Source organism: Anabrus simplex, chromosome 7 (assembly GCF_040414725.1).
Source record: "Anabrus simplex isolate iqAnaSimp1 chromosome 7, ASM4041472v1, whole genome shotgun sequence".
Lineage (NCBI taxonomy): Eukaryota > Metazoa > Arthropoda > Insecta > Orthoptera > Tettigoniidae > Anabrus > Anabrus simplex.
The window spans coordinates 3,588,210-3,613,781 of NC_090271.1; the positions used below are offsets into that span (position 1 = coordinate 3,588,210).

The 25,572-nt window shown below is 38.3% G+C and overlaps 1 protein-coding gene across 2 annotated transcripts in view; it reads right to left on the reverse strand.

Annotated features, from left to right (window-relative positions):
* Window positions 1–25,572, reverse strand: part of MED11 (mediator complex subunit 11) — a 79,317-nt gene that overhangs the window by 23,860 nt on the left and 29,885 nt on the right. Inside the window, exons 1-2 of one of the 2 annotated variants that reach the window (XM_067150608.2) lie at window positions 18,216–18,850; window positions 17,945–18,085 (exon numbers count right to left, since the gene is read on the reverse strand). In XM_067150608.2, the coding sequence (XP_067006709.1) occupies window positions 17,945–18,085; window positions 18,216–18,279 (205 nt within the window). In that variant the 5' untranslated portion in view covers window positions 18,280–18,850. Of the gene's footprint in view, window positions 1–17,944; window positions 18,086–18,215; window positions 18,851–25,572 lie in introns of those variants that run through there. The other variant, XM_068228760.1, reaches the window with a different exon arrangement.

A 25,572-nucleotide genomic window follows, 5' to 3' on the forward strand; every position in this document is an offset into this window, starting at 1 on the left:
GGACCCTTCCTCAACATAGCAGAGAACTGTTTTATACATCTAGACCAATATTTTAATCCAAATTACAATCTTAATGACATTTCTGAAAACCGAATATTCTTTTCGACCTGCTCATTCACCTTTTCAGAATCTCAAAATCAAATCAAGGTCCAATTACTTCCTTTGAACCTCACCTACTCCACTCCCATTCTCACTTCTTTTCTAGCCCCCTCAGCTTATTACAACACGAAGTAATTTCCCATATAACAAATTCCTTTTAAGTATTTTCTTCCCCCTAACTTATCTCCTTTCTTAGCTGTCATTTATTTAATATCAACTGTACGGTCCACATTGAACTGCAAATTTCTAACCACCTTTATTTAATTTTATATATATATATTAAGTCTCCACGCGCAACAAGCATCATCCTTCAATACTCTAGAAACAGAAGAGCTTTTTTTCTAGCATCAAACTTAGCATCCATGTATACTTAATTTATGAACATCTTGAGAAGAAGGCGTGACTGCGACTCGGTTGATCTTTGATGGAAGGCAGCATCTCTTGTGAGCCGGCCTATGTTGGTTTCCGTGACAAGGATTGCTTTCGCAACATTTTAATGTTGTGCGGCACACTGGACTTTTTTATGAATCTCTATTTTTAACATAGTATAGCGCATCTCTCGATTCTTAAGCCTTAGCGCGCAACAATCACCTTCCTTCAAAGCCCAGAAAACAGAAGAGCCTTTCTAGAATCCATGTGTTATTACATTTATGAATATTTCAAGAAAACAACGTGAATTCGGATCAGTTGTTCTTCGAATGGATAACAGCATCTTTAAGGAGCCAGCATATATTGAATTCCTTGACCAACGACTTAAGGATTTCTATCTCTAACAATATTTTAATATTTTACGGCGCACTGGACTTTTTATGTATCATACAGTTATTTTTTAACATAGTGCAGCACATCTCTCATACCTTATCTCAGTTTCTCACAGAGTGTGTACAATTCTGAGACCTTATGTGTCTTTACATTGTTTAATTTCTTCGCTATTTATGTATTTAATATGCTTTAGGATGATGATAAACTACTGTTAGGTCGAAACTAGTCCCTAAACATATATGCAATTTACATTCTGTGCAATTTGTATTAAAATGTGGACCTTATTAATACATTATTTTAACTCTATTGAGATAAGTAATTAAAATTCAATACAGCAGAAGTCCGTTATAGCGAGAATTCATAACAGCGAAAAATTTACTCTATGCAGATTGTCGTTATACCCAATTTTCGTACGAATGTCTGAAAATCGGTATGAAAGGACAATCCGTTTGTTCAAAACGTGCGTTTCCGCGGATGATATCCACAGTATGGATTACTTGTTTGTTATTTTTCGTGGAAGCGTGTGTTTAATTTCATTCTGAAAAAATTATAGTAGGCCTAGCGTATTTCTTCGAATCCAAGATGAACCGCACTTTTTCCTTTTAAAAATTTAAATCAGGCTCAAAAAGTGCTTTGTAAAATCATATAAATGCCTTTGTTGTACAGTACGCATTTTTAGATGCCGAACATTGGCTTTCGTTATGCCGTTTTTTGTTTTTTGCGGCTGTACAGTTATTCATTACTTCCGCGGGTTCAATGACTACTAACTTAAAATTGGCATCATAATACCAAAGAGAACCCGTTGAAAATTTGCCGTCAATACCTATTCCATGCGTCTCTACAATACGACGATCCACCAGGAAAATATTCTTGCTGTCTAGAAAACTGTTACTTTTACTCAGCGTCAGATATAACCGGCTACCGCTGCACGCAGGGTTCGGCCAGCTTCAGCGGCAGGCGATGTATAGGCCTAATCGCGGATGTTGCAGGTCAACACACGAGTTTATTGCGCCATGGCATGGTCATTCTGCCGTTCAGATTTTCGTGCACATGCCTCACAATTTCATCTTTGACATCTTTAAGGCGTCCTTGAATGCATTTTTTGTACAGTACGCATTTTTTAGCTATCTTTGTCTTCACGCTAACGTCAAATCTTGCTTTTAAATAAGCCTATGTCGTATTTTCCTGCGGCTGCACAATTATTCTACATTCCTGAGTGTTTAATAACCGTTAACTTAAAATTAGCATCATAATATCGACGACAACCCGTTGAAAATTTGCTGGCAATACCTGTTCCACGTATCTTTACAATATGACTATCAATCACGAAAATGTTCCAGCAGTCTATAAAACTTCATTTTACTAAGCGTCAGGTACAATACTTGCGTTATAACTCCGCCACTGAGTAGCCGTGGCCTTTCTAAGAATTCAAAGGCTCGCATGTTTTGATGCCATTCTGCATATTTGAGAAACGTTTTTGTAGAGGCTAATAGACCGGGTGACTTGGCTGTGCGGTAAGGAACGCACAGCTGTGAGCTTGCATCTGGCAGATAGTGGGCTTGAATCCCACTGTCTGCAGCCCTGAAGATGGTTTTCCATGGTTTCCCATTTTCACACCAGGCTAATGCTGGGGCTGTACCTTAATTAAGGCCACGACCGCTTCCTTCCAACTCCTACCCCTTTCCTATCCCATCATCGCCATAAAACCTATCTCTGTCGGTGCGACATAAAGCCATTAGCAAAAAAACACAACAGGCTAATAGAACGTCATTCTCTCTTCACTATTTCCCGAGATCCAGTGACGTTACACACAGGCACTGTGCAACCGCTTGTCGAGGCTAGCGATGTATAATAAAGATTACATGTATTTGAACCTGAGAATGAAAATAGGTAAGATATATAGAGATATTAAGTTTCTTAAAGATAGCTTAAAATTAGAGTTGGTACCTAAGTTTATTAAATCTTTGCAAAGAAAAGGTCATCCCTATTCAAAATCTTATGCCACTCAAAAGAAAGTAAACAGCATATGGTTGAAAAATGAAATTAAGCTATTATACAAGAAAAAATCTCTACTAAATTTACAATTATATACGACTCATTTGACCATTTCTCAAAAATTATCTCCACTTGAATGGAGTTCATTTTTAAAGTAGACTGACCTTAAATTATCATAAATATTAGATAGGAAACAGAAAACCCTAAACCATAAATTGTTTTGTTTACAAGAAAACAACGCAAAACATTGACCAAAATACAAACAACAAAGTGTCCCCTTCCCATTTGAGTAACATTCCTACCACAATTAATCCATCTAATGCAACATTCTCTAACCTAGAGATGAATCTATTACATAAAAGTATCAAACGTAATTGGCCTAATCACAAAATAGCAGAGGACATTATCACTACCATCGCTGAAACCGAAACTAATATCAATAAACAAATCCCGATTGATAAACAAAATGACGTACGTTATGAAGTAAAAAAGAAACGAGATAACTAACAATAACCACAACGTCTCAAAACAAATTCTAAAACTGAAATCCATAATAACAACAACGTTGTAATTATAAAAGCAGATAACACCATAGTAATAATGAACAAACAGGATTACATTAATAAAACTGAAACTTTTTTCAAACAATACCTACACCTTAATTAACAAAGATCCAACAAACAAAATACAGCGTATTTCAATATCACCAACATGTATACAAACATCCCTATCAATAATACTATTAACGTCATAAAAAACAATCTGTTGAAATATAGCACATTGAGTGAAATCGAAATTGATGAATGATTAAAATTACTTAGTTTCGTTTTAGCAACAACTACTTCACCTACAATAAGAAAATTTACAAACAGGAAGGTTTGGCGATGGGAGACCAGTTATCTGGTATATTAGCCGATATATACTTAGATAATCTCGAACACACTAAGATCATTAATAACATCAATGGACTCTGTCTTTGGCATCGCTATGTCGATGATACCATAGCAATCATAGATAAAGAAATCAACAACAGTGATAACATACTATCATTTCTTAACAATTTGGATAATAACATTAAATTCACTAAAGAAGATGAGATCAATAGCTCTTTGAATTTCCTAGACATCAAAATCACACGAGTATCAAACAAGTTCGACTTCCAAATATACAGAAAACCCACCTTTTCTCCAACAACCATAAAAAATGAGTCATTACATCCCAACTCACATAAAAATGCCACTTATCACAGTCTAATATATAGAGCATTAAAAATTCCGATGTCCTCTCCTAATTTAAAGAAAGAATTACTGTTAATTAAGGAAATAGCTAAATTCAACGGATTTAACACAGAAATAATTGACAAAATCATCAACAAATCCAAATTAAAACTAGCCACAAATTTAACTCCACTGAAACCCGTCAAACCAAAATACGCTAAATTCACGTTCACTAACCATAAGATTTATCCGATAACCAATCCATTAATGAAGCACACAACAAAAAACACTAATCGCAGTTTATTCTTTACTCATAACATCACAGACAACAGTTACTCTGGATCAGGAATATATAGATTGAAATGCTCTACATGTACAAACTGGCCGCAACTTCTCCACCAGATACGCCGAACATTACAATGCTCAAAGACACAATAAATTCTCCGCAATAGCCAACCACATGAGGGACACAGGACATAAATTCACTACAATAGAACAAGACCTTCATATTCTCAAAAGAGTCGATAAAAGTAAACTTATGACAGAATACAAAATTTTATTTATTTTCCTCGACCAACATTTCAATAAAGATAAGAACCTAAATGATACTATTGATAAAAAAAAGCCCCTTATATGAACAGATTTTAATTCTATTACAAAATTAAATTCCCCTCACCAATATATTCTTAAAAATGTTCAACCTCAAATTAATAAGCATTCCCACCTTCTCTACAGCTAATACACTCCCCTCCCTTCCCCTCACAGCTAGTACCTCTAATTCAAATGCAACCAATAAACCTATAGCCACACCCACTCTAATATCGCTCCCTCCAATGGCTGCTCACCGATACAATACGCGCAGTACTACACTCTCCTCCTTCTCCCCCACCAATAGCAGCTCCCTTCCAAGTACTACGAACAAGCCAATAATCACGCCTCCGCAAACAGTTCCCCCTCCAACACAAACCTACAGCTACAACACTCGTAGTAAGAAGTCTACTGTTGTCAATACACTTAATTCATAACGTACAAGCTACCTTCACCTCGTCAAATGGTAAGTATAAAGAATCTCCGCTAAACTTTTTAAAAAACCTTATCACACAATTAATACCATGTTTTTGGTTTCCTTTTACAGATTCAACTGTCAATAAACTCAAATTCTTGACATTTTAACATCGCTTCAAATTGAGATGGTCCACAGCGGTCCAATTTCAACACTGTTCTTCAACCTTTAATCTACAACTTTCTCGTCAATGTGTTCTACATTTCTACCATATGCCTATGACTTTCGTCTTTTGTCTCCTAGAATGAAATATAGTCATCTCTTGACCAACCTTCAACATTATTTTCTCAGATTACTTTTTGAATAAATACGACTGATCATCATTCTCGTCAAAGTCGGTCCACTTAATTTTATAGCAATCTTACTACTTGTTCATCACAGTCTGTTGCTTTGTCCATTTTACTTGTAATAGCAACCTTTTAATGTCAATAATTTTAATACTTTCACCTTTGTAATTCTTCACATTGTAAAAAACTTTTTTAACCAACATTGTTATTTTTAATGTTAATTTTAGTTTAAGTCTCTTCAAGACTTTTTAAAATTAATGTCATCTTATTATATGTTATTCAAGTGCTTATTTTTATTCTGAGGTTAAAGATAATGGCTGATGATGCCTTCATACTAGGCGAAACATGTACCATTTTTAGTTAATAGATCAATGTAAATCATCCAAGACAATGACTTATTGTATTGATTAGGTGGTCAATTTAATAAATAACTTACTGTTATTATTCTAATCTAAAGTATAATAAAGAGATGGTCATTTATTGTCAACGAGTTTTGTGTGTGCGCGTGCAGGGGTGAAAAGAAGCAGCGTGGTTAGCGCGGTAGTTACCAGTGGTATTCGTTACTGTTAGGCCGCAAATGCAAGACAACCCTTGTTTTTTCGCATGAGATTCTGAGGAATAAACGTCGTCTTGGATTTGGAGAAATACGGTATCACTCCAGAGGCTTTTAAGGCAAACATTTCAGTTTTCTTCTTTCAACAGCGTGACCTATGTATCATGTATCATGAAAACATATTTGAAACATATGTGGAGAAATTATAACTTCCTCGCTACAAATTTACGTGTGAATAGCCTTTCCGAACTTTAACTAGACGCGAGAAAATATGAACTATCCTCTGAAATCGGTGATTTACTCTGCCATATCTTGAGGTGTATCATATTCTTACTTAATTTCAGTATATAACATTAAAATTAAGTTATTGTTTACTTCAGCCTTTATTTTAAATGCATTGACAATTGCTATCCGCCAAGTTATTTACGCATTTATTAGGAAAACGTTTTATCCTCTTTCATTTCAGATATTCCTTAGAGAACAGGAGTCGACGGGTATTACTAATCGACTCCAACATCGCCTGTGAATGTCTACGAGAGAACTAGCAAATGCACACAGTGAGAAAACTGTACCGTACCGAAGTTGATAGATCGCATTTTGTGGCAAACGTTCCAATTTTCTTATTCAAACAGCGTCACCTATCCTAACTTAACCGTACTATACATATGATGAAAACACACTCGAGCACCAGTACCGCTATAAATTTACACGATAATAGCTTTCCCGTGATTTAACCAGACGTGGGAAAATATAAACTAACTTCAGAAACCAATTATGCACTCTGCTATATCTCTGGGTGTATCCCATTCTTACTTAATTACATTATTTTGCACTAAAATTAAGCGATCGTTTAGTGAGCCTTTATTTTTAAAGAGTTAACAACTGTTATCAGGCATGATATTTATGCATTTATTACGAAACATGTCCTCTTTCGTTTCGAATTTTCGTTACGGAACAGCAGACGACGGGTATTACTAATCGACTCCGACATCGCCTTCGAATGACGACGAGAGAACTCGCTAGTTGAAATAGCGAAGGAACGATACTGAAGGTAATCAATCACATGCAACATAATTGCTGGAGTGCATAAATACCGACAACGGAAAAATCACTCGTAATAACGGATGCGTCAGATTGAGCTCTCGCTGTAACTGAAGGATAATACACAGTTTTATATAAGAATTTTGAAGGGAAAGCAAAAATTATTGTTATAATGGGGGTTCTCGTTATATGCCGTACTCGCTATAGCGGACTTCTACGGTATTTTCTTTTGGAATGGCTTTATTTTCTAGGAATAAGGTAATCATAACCACGTTTAACGACCTTTATATACTTTACTTAGTTTATGGGAATGCCATTCTGATGATGATTGTTTAGCCCTCAGCGGATGACTGTCGGGCATTTCCCGATGTCCCAGTTTCCTGTTCTGGACTTATGTCGGGATATACCCGCCAGCTGCTCCCGTGGTAAATATATACGCGTGTGAAGCAATTATGTGTGCTGCTGCTATCAATAGTTATTGTATACAAACTTTAGGAATGTCATAGCCTTCTAGAAGCGTAAAAACTTTGTTTTACGAGTTTTACAGGTGAATAAAGAACGAGCTGTTGTTTACATTAGTCAGCTGTGAAAATGGCAGCGCGCAGATAGGATAGTGGTACTTCATCTGATATAGCTCGTTTCTTACGTGCAATTGACAGCAGTGATGACGAATCATCAGTTATGAACAGTGAGTTCGATGTTTCTGAGTGCGATGATGACAATTCTAGAGAAATGGAAGTAGTTGAAAGCGATACAAATAGTAGTGAACCAGAGTTTTTCGCCCAGCTGATCCGAACTTTGTAACCACTAATAAAATGTGTGGTTTCTCACCTCTCGCAGGTAAGAAACCATTCACTCCCGTTGAATAGTTTACACTATTTTTTACAGAAGAATTGGTACAACAAATTGTTGATGAGACTAACCGCTATGCAAGAGAAAAACTGCAAATGAATGCTTCGAAAAGTACCACATGGAGAAGAAATATAAGTAGAAAAGTGGCAAACTGTCTTTCAACTACATGTTTATTGCTTATAGTGTGTACCTAGAGCGATAAATTAATTCATAATGCTGTGTCAGTCTTTGTATTTTCGTTATATCTTCAATGTAAATATTTGCAGCTTTTTAAGAAAAAAATACGACTAGTGCAGGAATATTTAAAGTTAAAAACTTCATTATTGTTCCGTATTGAATAGAGAAATAAGATGTACAATATTATAGGTTAGGATCCACCTTTCAATACTCTGTAATAAGATGGTAAAAAGTAGTTACAACCTGTTTAATGGGACCGGTTTCAACACATTTTAAGTGTCATCATCAGCCAATTTGCGAAGATCTTAAAACAACTAGCACATTGAATACAGGCAAAAAATTAACAATGTATCATAACGTAGCAATTCAGTAAATGTTCAAAACACAATAATCACAGTCAAGAGAGTAAACAGAACATCACTATCTTGCGCCGAAAACAAATATAGCTGAAGTTCATAAGCAGGTCAAATATTCGCTTATGTAAAGTCGTTGCTAGGCAGGTCTTGTAGGCATTTGTTTCTCCGGCCGAAGAGCAAAAGGTGACGTGAATGAAGTCCTAGGAAAACAGTGTAGGATTTAATTTCGTCAAATTTCAAAGTGGATATATAGGTTTTATAAAATAATTTAAAACGTTAAAAAAGAATAAAGCCAAATAAAAAATATATTTAAAAAATAGGAAGAAATAATGAAAGAAATACGAGGTTCAACTCGAAACAACTTGCCGTAGTAATTGATAAAGAAATGATAAATAGAGAAAGGGGGGACGTTAATTAGAGGGTGGTGATGGTGGTGGTGGTGGTGGTGGTTATTGTTATTAGAGGAAATACAATTGGGCAACAATCCTTAATATAATACTAATTCGAAGAAAAAAGAAAAAAAAAAAAAGAAAAAGAACCGACACTTCGAAAAATGAAGATATTGGTTAAAGGAAGACAAGGGCCACGAAGGGCGTGAAAATGAAAGACTCCCTAGCCCTCGCAAACCTAATAGCATCGGGGTCGGAAAAGAACAAGAATTGACCAAGGGAGGTCGGACAGGATAGATGAAAGTGAGGAGCCTGGCACAAGTAAGTGGAAGCAATGCCAGGACTCAGCTAAGGGCCCCGTGGTCGCCAACCCACGCTCTGAGTTCAGGCTCCTCACTTTCATCTATCCTGTCCGACCTCCCTTGGTCAATTCTTGTTCTTTTCCGACCCCGATGCTATTAGGTTTGCGAGGGCTAGGGAGTCTTTCATTTTCACGCCCTTCGTGGCCCTTGTCTTCCTTTAACCAATATCTTCATTTTTCGAAGTGTCGGTTCTTTTTCTTTTTTTTTTTTTTCTTTTTTCTTCGAATTAGTATTATATTAAGGATTGTTGCCCAATTGTATTTCCTCTAATAACAATAACCACCACCACCACCACCACCATCACCACCCTCTAATTAACGTCCCCCCTTTCTCTATTTATCATTTCTTTATCAATTACTACGGCAAGTTGTTTCGAGTTGAACCTTGTATTTCTTTCATTATTTCTTCCTATTTTTTAAATATATTTTTTATTTGGCTTTATTCTTTTTTAACGTTTTAAATTATTTTATAAAACCTATATATCCACTTTGAAATTTGACGAAATTAAATCCTACACTGTTTTCCTAGGACTTCATTCACGTCACCTTTTGCTCTTCGGCCGGAGAAACAAATGCCTACAAGACCTGCCTAGCAACGACTTTACATAAGCGAATATTTGACCTGCTTATGAACTTCAGCTATATTTGTTTTCGGCGCAAGATAGTGATGTTCTGTTTACTCTCTTGACTGTGATTATTGTGTTTTGAACATTTACTGAATTGCTACGTTATGATACATTGTTAATTTTTTGCCTGTATTCAATGTGCTAGTTGTTTTAAGATCTTCGCAAATTGGCTGATGATGACACTTAAAATGTGTTGAAACCGGTCCCATTAAACAGGTTGTAACTACTTTTTACCATCTTATTACGGAGTATTGAAAGGTGGATCCTAACCTATAATATTGTACATCTTAGTGCAGGAATACACAAGAAAAAATTTGTCCGCTAAGAATTAAAGGGACCTAACATCTAGGTCAATGGCCCCTAATGGTATGAGAGACTGCCATTTTACTTAGAAACTAATGTGTATCTCAAGCAGAACAAAACTTACCCATAGGCTTAAAAATATCACGTCATTACTGTACTCTCAGAATATAATAGGCCTATCGTGAAGGAAAATCCATAAAAATTATGCAATGTATAGACTACAATGGCTCATGTCCTACCATTTGTATTTGACTCAGATAAGTTAAAATTCCTCAAATCAGTAAGTGGTTATAGCAACGACTTTAGGGAAGAGCTCCCCTTCTAGAATTTCTCCATCTAAAACTTGAATAATGCACCGGAGTTGTGGCGCGGCTCGCGCTGTATCAAGCACTTAGCGGGCCTTTCCTGACAGTAGGAGATTCAGGTTTTAATCGTGGCTGCTGCCACGTTACATTTTCTGAAGTTTTACTCAGTAGATACTCAACAGTTAGGGGTTACTGGTGTAGCATCATGATGCATTATTCGCAAGTGAGAAAAACCTTAAATTGCATCAGTAGACTAAGTGCATTTCTTCAAGATAATCTATGTAGTGCGAGTATAAAAATGTTGAAATTTGGTGAGAAGTGCAATCTATTATCCTACACCACCAGTAATACCATGTTTAGCAAAATTATCATATAGGCATATAGGCACTGTCATTCAATTCATTCAAAACGTATGTTGTAATTCTAGGATAACTGATGAGACAAAAGTCAGCACTAATACAACTTACGGAGGGTAAGATACTATATAACTTTGTAAAATAAACGTTAAAGAAAAAAATTCAATTTAGAAAGTGGATTGAAATACAGTATAAGTCCGTTATAACAAGTACAGCATATAACGAGAATCCCATTAAATGACAGTCTTTGTCCATCCCTTCAAAATTCCTATATTAAACCGTCCATTATCCTTCGGATACAGCGAGAGCCCTATCACTGACGCATCTGTTATTTCGAGCGATTGAGCGTGCGCGGTTTCTTCTGTTACCAACATTTATGCACACAGCGATTATTTTGCATGCGACCGATCATCTTCGGTATAGTTTCCTCGGTATGTCCACTAGCAAACTCTCTCGCCGACGTCCGAGTCCATTATTAATACCTGTCGACTGCTGTTCCATAAAGAAAATGGAAATGAAAGAGTACAACATGTTCTCAAAATACATACATAAATAAAATGTCCGATAGCAGTTGTTAATTCTTAAAAATAAAGCTGAAATAAACGATCGCTTAATTTTAAAGCTAAATACTTCAATTAAGTAAGAATGGGATACACCTCACGATATGTCAGAGTGCATCATTGATTTTATATTTTCTAGTGTCTGGTTAAACTTCGGAGAGGCTATTATCATGTAAATTTATAGCAAGAATTTCTCCACTGGCACTTGGAATATGTTTTCATGATACATACAGTACGGTTAAATTGAGTTAGGTGACGCTGTTTGAATAAGAAAACTGATACGTTTGCCGCACAATGCAATCGATCATCTTCGGTATGGTATTGCTTTCTCGCTATGTGCACTTGCAAGCTCTCTCGTCAACATTCGAAGGCTATGTCGGAGTCGATTAGTAATACCCATCAACTGCTGTTCCGTAAAGAAAATTAGAAATGAAAGAACAGAACATGTTTTCGTAACAAATACGTATATAATGTGGTCGATAGCAGTTATTAACTCATTAGAAATAAAGGCTAAATAAATTATCACTTAATTTTAATACTCTACACTGACAGTAAGTAAGAATGCAATACACCTCAAGATATGGCACAGCACATCACAGACTTCAGAGGTTAGTTTATACTTCCTCGCGCCCGGTTAAATTTCAGAGAGGCTATTCCCATGTAAATTTATAGCAAGAATGTTATCATTTCTCTACTGGCGCTTGGAATATATTTTCATGATACATACCAGGTGTATGCACAAGTCTTTTCCGGTTTCACTGAGATGGTGCCACCGAACAGTACTCAGCATATGAATTTGACACATACATCAGTTTGTTTGTCTGACATTAACCTACCAACGCACGCAAGTTGAGTCCGCCGAAGACTAGCGTCTGTGTTTTATCGTTCAGTGATCATCTCAACGTTTGTGCCTGAAAAAGAACATTTCGAGCACGCATTGCTTTTCTTATCTAATGAAAAGAAAAGGGCTGTGGAAAGTCATTGTTTGCTGGTAGAAACATATGGTGAACATGCTCCAGTGTTCTCCTTAGGACCTTTCTGATGGGCGCACCACCCTGCTGCTTTTTACAGGCCACCCGGCTAACATAACGTAGGTAATTGCTAGTTACACAGGCTAATATTCATACATATTTGAATCACTGGGTGCTCCAAATTAAAATGCACATGCTATAAAACTGTTTTTTTACAGGATAAATCTGCATTATTATCAGCATAATTGCTTCAATTACATTGGAGGTTAAATGTTAAGCTTGATTGTTATGTAGTGCCGTGCTCGAGCAGTGTCTGGATTAATGTGGAATCGCATGCAAGATTTTGATTCCGCATGATGTCACAAAACCCATACGGCACCCCGCAGTAACCGAGTGGTAAGCCCCGGTGTTACATGATTATGAACGAGCAGTAGTCGAACCCCACTTTCAGCAGCCCTGAAATTGGTTTTCCGTGGTTTCCCATTTTTACACCAGGCAAATGCTGGGGCTGTACCTTAATTAAGGCCACGGCCACTTCCTTCCCACTCTTAGCCCCTTCCTATCCCATCGTCGCCGTAAGACCTATCTGTGTCGGTATGACGTAAAGCAACTTGTAAATAAAATTTTAAAAAAGCGAGCAGTAGAAGTTCAAAATACTCTGATCTCCCGTTTGTGATAACAACATTAAAATAGTTATATTTTGCAGTTAATGTTTACCTGTCTGATATTATTGTCAATACCTGGGGGGGATAAAATGACATTTTAGTATGTTCATTTTTTTACGTACTGTAGTATTCTCCACCTGGCTACTCATTCCTGCCGCCCAGCTGACGAAAATTTCTGGGGAGAACACTGCGATCCATTGATTGGAACATTTAAGACAGGGTTTCAACAATTTAAACGTGAAAGGCAGTGCACGCTCTGGTGCCACATGCATTAAATGTGACACAAGAAACAATCAACAGATGTTTACGAGCAATGGGGAAGATCAATAAACTCTGTAAATGGATCCCACACGATCTGAATGAATGGCAAATGGAAAATTGTGAAGTCATGTGTGAAATGCTGCTTCAATGCCACGAAAGAAAATCTTCAGCAAGGAGACCATGCTTTGTGTCTGGTGGGAGCAGAGCGATATTGTGTATTATGAACTCTTGAAGCCCAACAAAACCGTTAATGCACAATGCTATAGCCAACAAATGATTAATTTAAATAACACATTGATCGTAAGATGACCGGAATGGGCCAGAAGACACGGCAAAGTGATTTTGTAACACGACAATGCCGCCGTCTCACACAACAAAACCAGTGAAAGACATCTTGAAATCGCTTGGATGGGACATCCTTCCGCACCCGCCGTACTGCCCCGACTAGGCGCCACCTATCACCTCTTTGCATCAACGGGGCACGCGCTAGCACTTTAGTTGGAAAATGGCTCGACGAATGGTTTGCCGCAAAAGACAAGCAGTTTTTCTGGCACGGTATTCATAACTTATGTGAAAGATGGGCGAAGTGTGTAGAAACCGATATGACCAATATTTTGAATGAACAAAATATTAATTTCCCTTGAAAATTTCGTGTTTTCTTCACCACAAAAACTTATGCATAAAAGTGATATAGTATGGTTAGATGACACTGTTTGAAGAAGAGAAGACAAAATGTGATCGAGGAACCATATCATTTTCTCGCTATGTACACTTGCGAGCTCTCTCCCCTCAACAATCAAAGACGATATCAGAGTTGATTAGTAATACCTGTTAACTGCTGGTCTCTAGAAGAAAATTCAAAATTAACCATCCAACCTTGAGAAATTACACGGTGTGAATGGAGTGCGACACCTACAAAACATCACTTCATTGCACATTTTTGGGAAAAATGTGAAAATGTGAGGCGATTTTCATGAAGATACGTTGCCAACTCAACACTGGAATACTAATTGTCGACGGTAACGTTTTGGTTCGAATTTTGTATCGGAACAGTCAATGTTTTCACAGTGTCAAATCATTTATTGGACGTCACAAAAGGACCTGGTTTCTGAATTCTGCAATACAGCTCAAAATTAACCCGTAGAGAGCCAGACAATGATATATCGTTGTTTCGTATACGCGCGTAAAGTGCCAACCACGATTTATCATTGTTTGCATAACGCGCAATTCTATATGAGTTTGTACAACTTGGGCCGTCAGATTGCAACATTTTACGTGTCCAGTCCATAGAGAATTGTCATTAGATTTTAACTACGCCGCTAGATAGTGCGTAAATTAATTCGTTATCATGCAATGAATTTCTATAAAGTCCGTGTTCATCTACGACGTATGATCTCCATGTCGCGTTAGTAAAATGGCGACTAGCGGGAGAAGTTATTTTGTTAACGATGACGAACTGGCTGTATATTTTAATTTTTAGTAAAGAACAGGATGATGAAGACTCAGATAAGGAATTCACTCCTCCAACAAGTGAGGAAGGGGAAAGTGAAAGTGTTATTTGGAGTGATAACGGCGAGTTTTCTGTAAACACTCAACCACGTGCTCATTGTCCGATTGTAAACATTGAAAGTGGTAATGACCGTCTGAGTGACAGTACTGACGATGACGGCTGTAACAATACCCAACAGCAAAAATTTCATGTTTTTCGTGAAATTCAATTAGGTCAAGATGCAAAATACCAACCCTCACGTGATTATTATGATACTCCAGGCCCGAGACATGCCCCTTCGTCAGACGCAAACCTATAGCGTAATTTTATTTTATTTTTCACGGCTCAGTTATGAAACCTCATAACTACAGAGACAAACCGATATGAGAAATCATGTCTTGTCACCACAGCAGTGGCGCCCGGTTACATTGATTGAAATGAAGGCTTTCATTGCTGTTTTGTTGGAAATGGGTGTAGCTAGAAGGCCGAGCTTATTTTCTTATTGGGTAAAAAACTCGCGTTATATTCCATGGTTTGGAAATATGTTCTCAAGAAACAGATTCCAATTGATCTTGAGATTCTTTCATCTTATGAACAATGATAATCTATCACCATCTGGTCACCCTGACTACATCCCACGTGCCAGGTTCAATCCCATTGCTGGCCATGCCAATTGTATATTACGATACCACTGTACATAACTCTTAATATACTCAAGATAAAAATGTGAAGTTTTACATGTTTATTTATCTGAAATAGGACATTGCTAAGAAGTCGTCAATATATATCGTTGAGTTAAATTTTCTGTTTTTTTCTGATTTTTAAATTTTGGTGTTTGAAAATTGTTTGGAAAATATTTTTTTCAAAATACCCAAGGGGATTTTAGTGTTTTAATTTAGTTCAACAGTAAGAGTGTATTCTTGTTAACATTCAATAAAAATTTCAAGTCATAGTTATAACATTTGTGAACTATTTAGTCCACAGAGTGAGAACCTGCTCTAAATCTCTAAATCTGTCTGGCACTCTTGGCATGCTGTGAGCACCCGGGCCTGGCACTAAGAGGGTTAAAGATGTAATATTATTTGCTGTCACACATGGCGTATATTTTATGCCATATTTTGCCAGTTTGTTTGACATATATTGCACGAAACCCCAGTGCCCTCAAAATCGTACGAACATTTTGTCTACTGTGACGAACTCACTATGCGAATAATTGACCATTATTCAGGCAGCTTGTATGCTATTCTTGAATAGCTACTAATTTATCACATTGTTGTCGTTCTTGACGAGCGTGTACATTATCGCATAAACAAACGAAGTGGCTTGAGGCTGAATGCAGCTCTTAGGATGAGCATACCAGTGCCGTCTATTTTCCATAGTTCTTCAGCGTAAGTGTATCTTTCATTTTTCACTCAGATCAGGAATAAACCCCCAGAAATGAGCCATTATTTCTTTTCTCGTTTTATCATTGCAGTCACACTCTCTCACACAACTTCGGTGGTGGAGACCACTTTGTCAATAAAAATATTACTTCATTAAACGATATTGTGAATGATATAAAAATCAAAGAATTTTAGAAACTCATCAAGTTCAGCTCTAGTATCCCTTGCAACTAGTTTTGGACCGGGAGAAGTTTATATTATCTTTTTCGACCTAGTTTTGTCTGCTCCACTAACCGGTTTCCTAAACCAGATTGTGTCTATGTCTTTACCAAACCAAATATGAAATCACCTCCGTCGCCGCCAAGTTCACCCGCTCACATATCTACCGACTGATCTACTCTTCGTTCTCCACCATAACCATGTGTCCGTGATCGTCCTCCTCGCCTCCGTCTTCGCCCTCGTAGAATTCAGGTTGAAGATCTGGATCAACATTGGAAATCTCCAAAAGGAAAATGTTCTCCATGGTTGCCAATCTTTCTGCCCTTTGAAAAGAAATTGATAAGTAATCTTTTGAACGTTCGTTTAGATCAAGAAACAAACCACAAGGAATCTCCTATAATTAGTGGAAAGGAATTGATCTGAAACATATTTGCCAATGTGAAAAATACTGGAACGTTTACATCAAGAAGAGTTACAAGATTACATATAACACAACGGACAAGCTGCATGAAATATAAAACAAGGACAAACCGAGTGAACACGTCCTACACCAAGTGCGAAACAAACTGTAACGGGTGTGGGCGCATGCTTCACTTAGTGTGGCGTCACGGTACCTGTCAAATTCAACAGCCCATAGACGACTAATAAGAGGCAGGAAAGCAATCAACTGAGTTGAAACCTAGTGGTCATTTATAATGAACATAGTATAAATTGGCTCTCAAGATGGGAAATACCTACGTCCGTCAGCAAAGTGAAAACAAAGAAATTTGCCACACTGAGTGCGGCCGTGCACCTACTGGAGAGTTAAAGAGCATAATAAATGCGCAAATAACGTGGCCGATAGCAGCTGCTAACTCGTTAGAAATAATTAAACAATCGTTTAATTTTTAATGTTATATACCAAAATTAAGTCAGAATATGATTAACCTTACGTATGGCAGAATACATCATTGATTGAGAGGATAGTTCAAAATTTCTCACATCTAGTTCAATTTTAGAAAGGCTGTTCCAATGTAATTTTGTAGCGAGGAGGTTATAATTTCTCTTCGTGCGCTTGAAATATGTTTTCACGATACATATACAGTTAGGTTAGATGACGCTCTTTGAAGAATAAACTGGAACGTTTGCCACAGAGGCCTCAGGAATGATACTATAACTTTTCCAGAATGAAATTAAACATACACTTCCACGTAGTATCGGATTTAAAAAAATAAAATTAAAAAAAATTAAAAAAAAAAAAAAAGCAAATGAGCAAGCCGTAGTGTGGATGCCATCCGCAAAAACGCAAGTTTTGAACAAATTGATTGCCGTTTCATAACAATTTTAATGTGTATGGGCTTTTTGCTGACTTTTATAATAAATTGGATATAACAAAAATAGCGAGTAAATGTTTGACCGTTATGAATTCTCGCTTCCAGTGTAGCTAATTGTAATGTTTAATTCATGTATCAAAACACATTTTGGATTACTGCCTCCCCAGAGGCGCTTTACAGTAGTTTGATTGCAGCAGCCTTGTTCTGAGTGAATTAACAATGTGCACAAGGATGGTTATGAATGGTACTGGGTTTGCTTGCCTGAAGAGTCTGGGGGCAGGTGAGGCACTTAACATGACGTATATAGCACACTTCCCGAGGAGCAGCAGAAATAATACACACCTGTGGAAACTTGAGTCAGGTAGTTAATCTGGTCAGTTAAACGGGTTTCAACATGCCCCAATGTCTTCAAGAATTGATGAGTTTGACCTTCTGCTTGTTTCAGACTAGACTTCTCCTTGCTCAGTTCCATGAGGGCTTGTCCTAGAAGTAAAGTGCACCACAATATTCACATCATACAAATCAAAATAGAATGGAACACAGGTCGATCACATATAAACCAGAATATTCACCTAGCCACTGAAATACAGACCTTAAGTGGAGTGATGCTTACCTCTCATCACTAGCAAAATGACTGAACAAGAAGTACATCCGTCCATTGTGCAATACACCACCATTAAAGTTTCTCACGTAAGGAGGAGTCCAAACTGCAGAAATCCCGAGAAGACTGTGAGCACAGTTCAGTCTTTTCAAAGCTGGAAGTGTTTGATTAGCATTGAGACCTGTGGAGAATCTCTTTTGAAGAATGTTTACTGTATGGTGTAGAATATTATTGTAGAATACTTTACTTGTATTCCCTTTCTCTACCTAAGTAACTACTAGATTGTAAATTATTATGGTTAAGTGATATTTTGTAACGTTCCGGAAATTTTTTTACACGGACTTTTGGAACAGGGTGTGTTGGTCCCTGTCGATTCTAGAAGCATGTCTTTACTAAGTCTGAAAGATGGAAAGTTCACGAATAGTGTCTGCCAATATTCTGGAGTATTGTGAAAACATCGCGACTTGATAAAGAGTTTTGATTGGTGGATCTGGGTGGCGATAGGAAAGCTCCTGTCCCCTGACTGGTCACTCTGTAATCACACCGGGGAGAGCCTTGCCTTTTTAAGAGAGTGAGGAGAGATTTCGTGGTCTTTCGTTCTCTCGTAAGTCCAGCGATCAGACGCACGTCGGCGAATCCTCGCTCCCGAGATGGGCTACCTTGGGATAAGTACTGATAGTTTCAGTTCCACGTTAATTTTACATTTAATGTTCGCTTGTACTGTCGCATAGGAGTTTGCCCTATTCGCACAGACTCGCCACTCAATTTCTCAGATGCCTTACAAAGCACGTTAACTTTCATTTAATATTGTTTTTGTATCCTGTGTTTCCTCTTATCCTCAAAATTGTATTGTAGAAGTTGCGTTATGTTGAGATACACTTAGAGGAAGCTCTCAGCAACTACATCTAATTTGTATTTTGAAAATAGTGTAACTGGATTGTTGGGATAAGTGGATTTTGTTCTGAATTTCTTTGTAATATTTATTTTGGAAATATCTTGAATCAAGGGGTCACCGTTGATTTTTCTGGAAACCCGCAACCTTTGTATCCCAATGGCCCTGGTACGTTTCCCAGACCCACTCCACATTGCTTTATTACAGTCGTTACATTGCCCAACCTGTTGTTTGTTTGTTTGTTTGTATTGGCGCAGTTCATCTGATGTTTTATTGTGTGTTAAGGTTTTAAGGTGCCGTGTAATTTGATTTTTTCCCCCTTTTCTTAACTGTGTATCGTGTAACCACTGGAACTCGGTTACATATTGGTATTAGAGCGTTGTTGACTGCAGACGAAAGAAAAGTGAACGGTGATCGTACCTAACCTAAAAAAGCTTAAGGTCTGAAATTCGTAAATCGCCTTGAAATTTTGTTTCTACCTATCAGGCTGGCTCCTGCTGTTCCTAATCCTTCCCATTTGAGAAAGTTAGAATTAATTTATGAACTTCATATCTGCAAACTGAATTCTACAGGCAATGTCAGAGATGACACAAGCCTATTGAAACAGTCCCTTAAGTTACCCATAACCATTCCCGAGTTAACCACGGACAAGTTGCGTGAGTCTTTGGCCGTGGTTAAAGCTAGATTGGTATAATTTAAGGCCATTCTTGTGTCTTTCGGTGCTTCTGAGCCCTCGCATGGTCAATTAGCGCGGGTTAAGGCACAGTTATTACATTACCTGGGATTTGTTATCTCTTAAATTGCTGGCAAATGAGTGGCAGAAGTGTGAATCCTTATTAATACAGTTTTCAAGAATATTGGACAAAATCATAGGCTTGCTTGAAGGGAATGAATTGCCTAACACTAGTTCAAGTGTCTACCCCTTCTGAATCGTGTGAAAGTGATAACTCTGGTTCCGCATCTGTAGGTTCTCATGCCTGCACTGTGGTCACTAGTGCTAGAGTTATTCAGGAGTCGGATGTGAGTGATGCTCGCCTGGGACCTTCTGCTTTGTTGACAAGTGATTCACGTAATGTATCTTCTTCGCATAATACCAATATAAATGGTCTGTTATTGGACATTATAAATTTTCCAGCTAACTCATTCTTGGTTGCCAGCGTTTCGCCCTCGTGTGCTAGGGTGGGCTCATCAGTTGGTACCTAGCACACCTACCAATACGCTGGCTAGTGCATACCGTGGAGACCACTGCGTAGGCTAACTGGAGCCACCGGCAGTGCCAATGCACTAAGAGACTTTGTCTCATAACCAGGGGTAGAAAAATACCGGGCGCCCAGTCGCCATGGCGCCTGAAAACTTTTACCTGGCGCCCGAATTTTCAAATTCGGTTTTGAAAATTTATTTTTTGAAATCCGGAGTTCCCTTACATGTACGTTGCCACCACTTTACAAAGTAACAAATCGTGTGGTGTTTCACGTTTCTTTCTGTAGCTCATATATTCTAATATTCGCAATAAACATTTTCAGTGCTTTTGGCAGACTTGAATTCTGTAATTGCTCCTCGTACCTTGGAACTGGACGTTTCAGTTCTGCGTGGGAGCTGCCTAGCGGTCATGGGAGATATCGTTGTAACCCATCAAACAAGTATCCTTTCATGTGGACATATCTTTTTTTTTTTTGTTTTTTTTTTTGCTAGGGGCTTTACGTCGCACCGACACAGATAGGCCTTATGGCGACGATGGGATGGGAAAGGCCTAGTAGTTGGAAGGAAGCGGCCGTGGCCTTAATTAAGGTACAGCCCCAGCATTTGCCTGGTGTGAAAATGGGAAACCATTTTCAGGGCTGCCGATAGTGCAATTCGAACCTACTATCTCCCGGATGCAAGCTCACAGCCGCGCGCCTCTACGCGCACGGCCAACTCGCCCGGTTGTGGACATATCGTAACACATCGAGTTCCATTTCAAATTATCGGCTATCGGTAGCCGAGTACAAAGATCAGACCAGAGTTGTAGAGAAATGCAGAGAACTACTACGTTAAATAATTCCACAAACACTACATTACCGCCTTCCCTCCCGTGACTAGCCGTTTCTCAACTATTGCCGCCAAAGCAGTGCTGATAAATTCCCGTGGAATTCATTCTTTGCACTTAGAACATACGGAATGACATGTTTATCAATTCTTGTATTTTCACCGAACAATATTTATACTTTTAATTTAATTACAGCACCTCGGTATTGAACGGTTTGCACTTTATAAATACGGTTGTTTTTATTACTGTGCGTTTATGGAAAATTGGCAACGTAGCATCAGACATCGAAGCCCGCGAACTCTGAATCCATTTAACGCTGGTGTATTTTACGTTTCTGTGGCATACTTGAGGAAATCGGCAAAATGAAACGAACAAAACCCCACAAATTGACTGATGCGAGTATAAAACAGTGTACTCTTTCAGATTTCTTCGTAAGTAGGGCCCGTAAATGTAACACAAAGTGATACAGAAGCGAGAGAATGTGAGAAAACACTTGATGGAAATGCCGACTGTAGTGTTCAGGACGACAGTGACCAGCGTGACATTATGGTGTTCAAGGCAATGATATGTCAAACATTAAAAATCCGTCGAAATTTCAATTTTCAGACAGACGGAAATTTCAGCACTTTTAGCGAAGTGCGTAAAGAAAATGAATGCTAATATGTTACAGCATTTGAATGCACTGTTCATGACATCTTATCATATTGCAAAAAATAACTGACCTTACACTGATTTTGAAGATTTGGTTACAATGTTAAGCAAGTTGAATGTTACTGATTCGAGAAGTATGTGAATGATACACAATGCAGAGAATCGTAGCTTGAATTACAGCCGTGGCTGTGCTATGAAGAAAGGAACTGCGAAGTGTAAATTATGCAGTAACTTTCGCAGTATTGCCGACAGACATTCTAAAGTTGTATCCGAATTTTCAGGACCATTTAAACTGGAAACGTTTAAAACATACGAAAAATCCTATCCTCACTCGAAGTGTTACGAGGCTGAAAAAAATAGCGTTACAGCCCCAAAGGGCCTTGGTCTACCAAGCGACCGCTGCTCAGCCCAAAGGCCTGCAGATTATGAGGTGTCGAGCGGTCAGCATGACGAATCCTCTCGGCCGTTATCCTTGGCTTTCTTGACCGGGGCCGCCATCTCACCGTCAGATAGCTCCTCAATTGTAATCATGTAGGCTGAGTGGACCTCGAACCAGCCCTCAGGTCCAGGTAAAAATCCCTAACATAGCCGGGAATCGAACCCGGGGCCTCCGGGTAAAAGGCAGGCACGCTACCGCTACACCGCGTGGCCGGCAGGAGGCTGAAAGTTTCATGAAAAATCCCGAACGTGCACTTTTAGCGAAGTGCGTAAAGAACATGAATGCTAATATGTTACAGCATATGAATGCATTGTTCATGGCATCTTATCATACTGAAAAAAAAAAAAACTATTTTGAAGGTTTGTTTGCATTGTTAAGCAAGTTGAATGTTACTGATTCAGAGAAGTATGTGAACGATACACAATGCAGAGAATTTATTTCATACATTGCCTCAGATCTTCGTGAAGATTTTATATGTGGCATTAAGGAAAGTTCATGTCAGTATCTTACTCGATGGATCAATAGAAATCTGATGATGAGGAGCTGATACTTTACATTCATTTTTTTAAATAAGGTGACTTTCAATCGTGTTATTGGAGGATGCAATAAGTGATAGCTATATGGAGACTCTAAAAACGGAACTGCCTCATTTAGGGGTTGGAGAACTCTTTACGGTACAAAACTATTAGGTATAGGGACTGATGGAACACCATGTGTGATTGGTGTCCGTAATGGTATGGTTACAAAAATATCTGAAAAAATTGAGAACTTGGTAAAACGTTCACTGTGTTGCACATCAACTCCAACTCTTTGTTCTTCACTCACTGAAAAATGTGAGACTTAAAAATCATTGATGAAATTGATTCTATACTCAGGAAACTATATATGTTTTATCTACATTCGCCAAAATGACTTCGAGAACTGAAGAAAATTTCGGAGTTGCTGGAATGTGTAATATCCAAATTGGAGTACTTACACCAAGTTAGATGGGTAGCAAGCAAATTAAATGCTTTGCAAACAGTTGTCAAAGACTGGGAATGCCTAGTGGTGCATTTATATAATATTTCTGAAAGGAAAGGTGAAGACGGAATCACGGCTAAAGGTCTTCTAAAGAAGATCAACGACTTCAAATTTGTCATCAATTCCCTTCTTGTATGACTTTTGAGTATATTCAAAAGACTTTCACTTGTATTTCTGAGGCATGTTCCGATTTTAAGTCAGATAAGAGTGGATGCAAATAATGCAATTAATTCATTGCAGCAACTTCACAACACCAAGGGCCCAATGGTAGAAAAGTTTTTTCTGCTATAGCACTTTGAGTTTTCAGTAGTGTCGAATAAGAATTTCACAGGCGACAAGGAACTTTGGCAAGTGGGATTACCTTACTGAAAGACACATTTCTTCAAAATAAGGACATTCAAAGTGCCATTGGTGTTACTGACACATATTTCTGGCCATCACTGGCCATCAGGAAAACAACTGGAAAATTATGGCAATAGTGAAATACAGCTTCTTGCCACTCATTTTTCAAAAAACCTTCAAATTGAGGTGAACAACGTAGAAGACGTACTGAGCGGGTGGTACGCGTTCAACGTAGTCGGGAAAGGTCTTCCAATGAATGATCTACTTGAAAAATCACTGTCTGTGAAAGGACGATTTCCGATTTTTGGGAAGCTCCTTAGTATATAGTGGCAACAATTCCTGTATCGACTCATCATGTGAGCGAGGGTTCAGAACGATGAATATTATTAAACACAAACTGCAAACCAAGCTTGTCGACAAGAACTTAAGTGATCTCATGATATCTTTGAATGGACCATCTTTAAAGGACTTTGATGCAACAAAATGTATTGATCGTTGGCGTTTTGGTGGGAAATCAAACAGGCACATGTAGTGTAATTTTAAAAGACGCTGACCTTGAAGGTGACTGGTGATTATTTGGGTTAGTATCTCTTAAAATATAAATTTCCATTCTTATATGAACTGAGACTATAGGCTATTACTTAATTTCAAAACCAATACGTAGCTTTATCTTAGTCTAACCTGTGGTTTTCATAATGTATATTTGCAAAAAAAAAATGTGCTGGCTCCTGATAAAAAGGAGCTGGCTACTGAATTATTTTTATTTTCTTCTACCCCTGCTCATAACTAAAAAATGATGCCTGCTTGGCCATCAGATGATATAGATGTTGATTCCCATAGGGAATCTGAAATATTTGTCCTGAATGAGTAAATTTATAATACCAATTGGACATTATAAATTTTCCAGCTAACTCATTCTTGGTTGCCAGCGTTTCGCCCTCGTGTGCTAGGGTGGGCTCATCAGTTGGTACCTAGCACACCTACCAATACGCTGGCTAGTGCATACCGTGGAGGCCACTGCGTAGGCTAACTGGAGCCACCGGCAGTGCCAATGCACTAAGAGACTTTGTCTCATAACTAAAAATTGATGCCTGCTTGGCCATCAGATGATATAGATGTTGATTCCCATAGGGAATCTGAAATATTTGTCCTGAATGAGTAAATTTATAATACCAATTGGACATTATAAATTTTCCAGCTAACTCATTCTTGGTTGCCAGCGTTTCGCCCTCGTGTGCTAGGGTGGGCTCATCAGTTGGTACCTAGCACACCTACCAATACGCTGGCTAGTGCATACCGTGGAGGCCACTGCGTAGGCTAACTGGAGCCACCGGCAGTGCCAATGCACTAAGAGACTTTGTCTCATAACTAAAAATTGATGCCTGCTTGGCCATCAGATGATATAGATGTTGATTCCCACGGTATGCACTAGCCAGCGTATTGGTAGGTGTGCTAGGTACCAACTGATGAGCCCACCCTAGCACACGAGGGCGAAACGCTGGCAACCAAGAATGAGTTATGAGACAAAGTCTCTTAGTGCATTGGCACTGCCGGTGGCTCCAGTTAGCCTACGCAGTGGTCTCCACGGTATGCACTAGCCAGCGTATTGGTAGGTGTGCTAGGTACCAACTGATGAGCCCACCCTAGCACACGAGGGCGAAACGCTGGCAACCAAGAATGAGTTAGCTGGAAAATTTATAATGTCCAATAACGGACCATTTATATTGGTATTATAAATTTACTCATTCAGGACAAATATTTCAGATTCCCTATGGGAATCAACATCTATATCATCTTCTTCGCATGTCGGTATCTCTACTCTGTGGCAACTGGTAATTCCACCATGGCTTAGTGTCTGCCCTGTATTGTTACACAACCTAGTTCTTATGCAATGGTGCAAAACCATCCCCCTGTCTTGGTGCCACCTGTATCAATTGCTCTTTTAGGCTGCACAATGAGATTATCTGCGCCTGTAACATTGCAGGCTAACAGTAGTCCT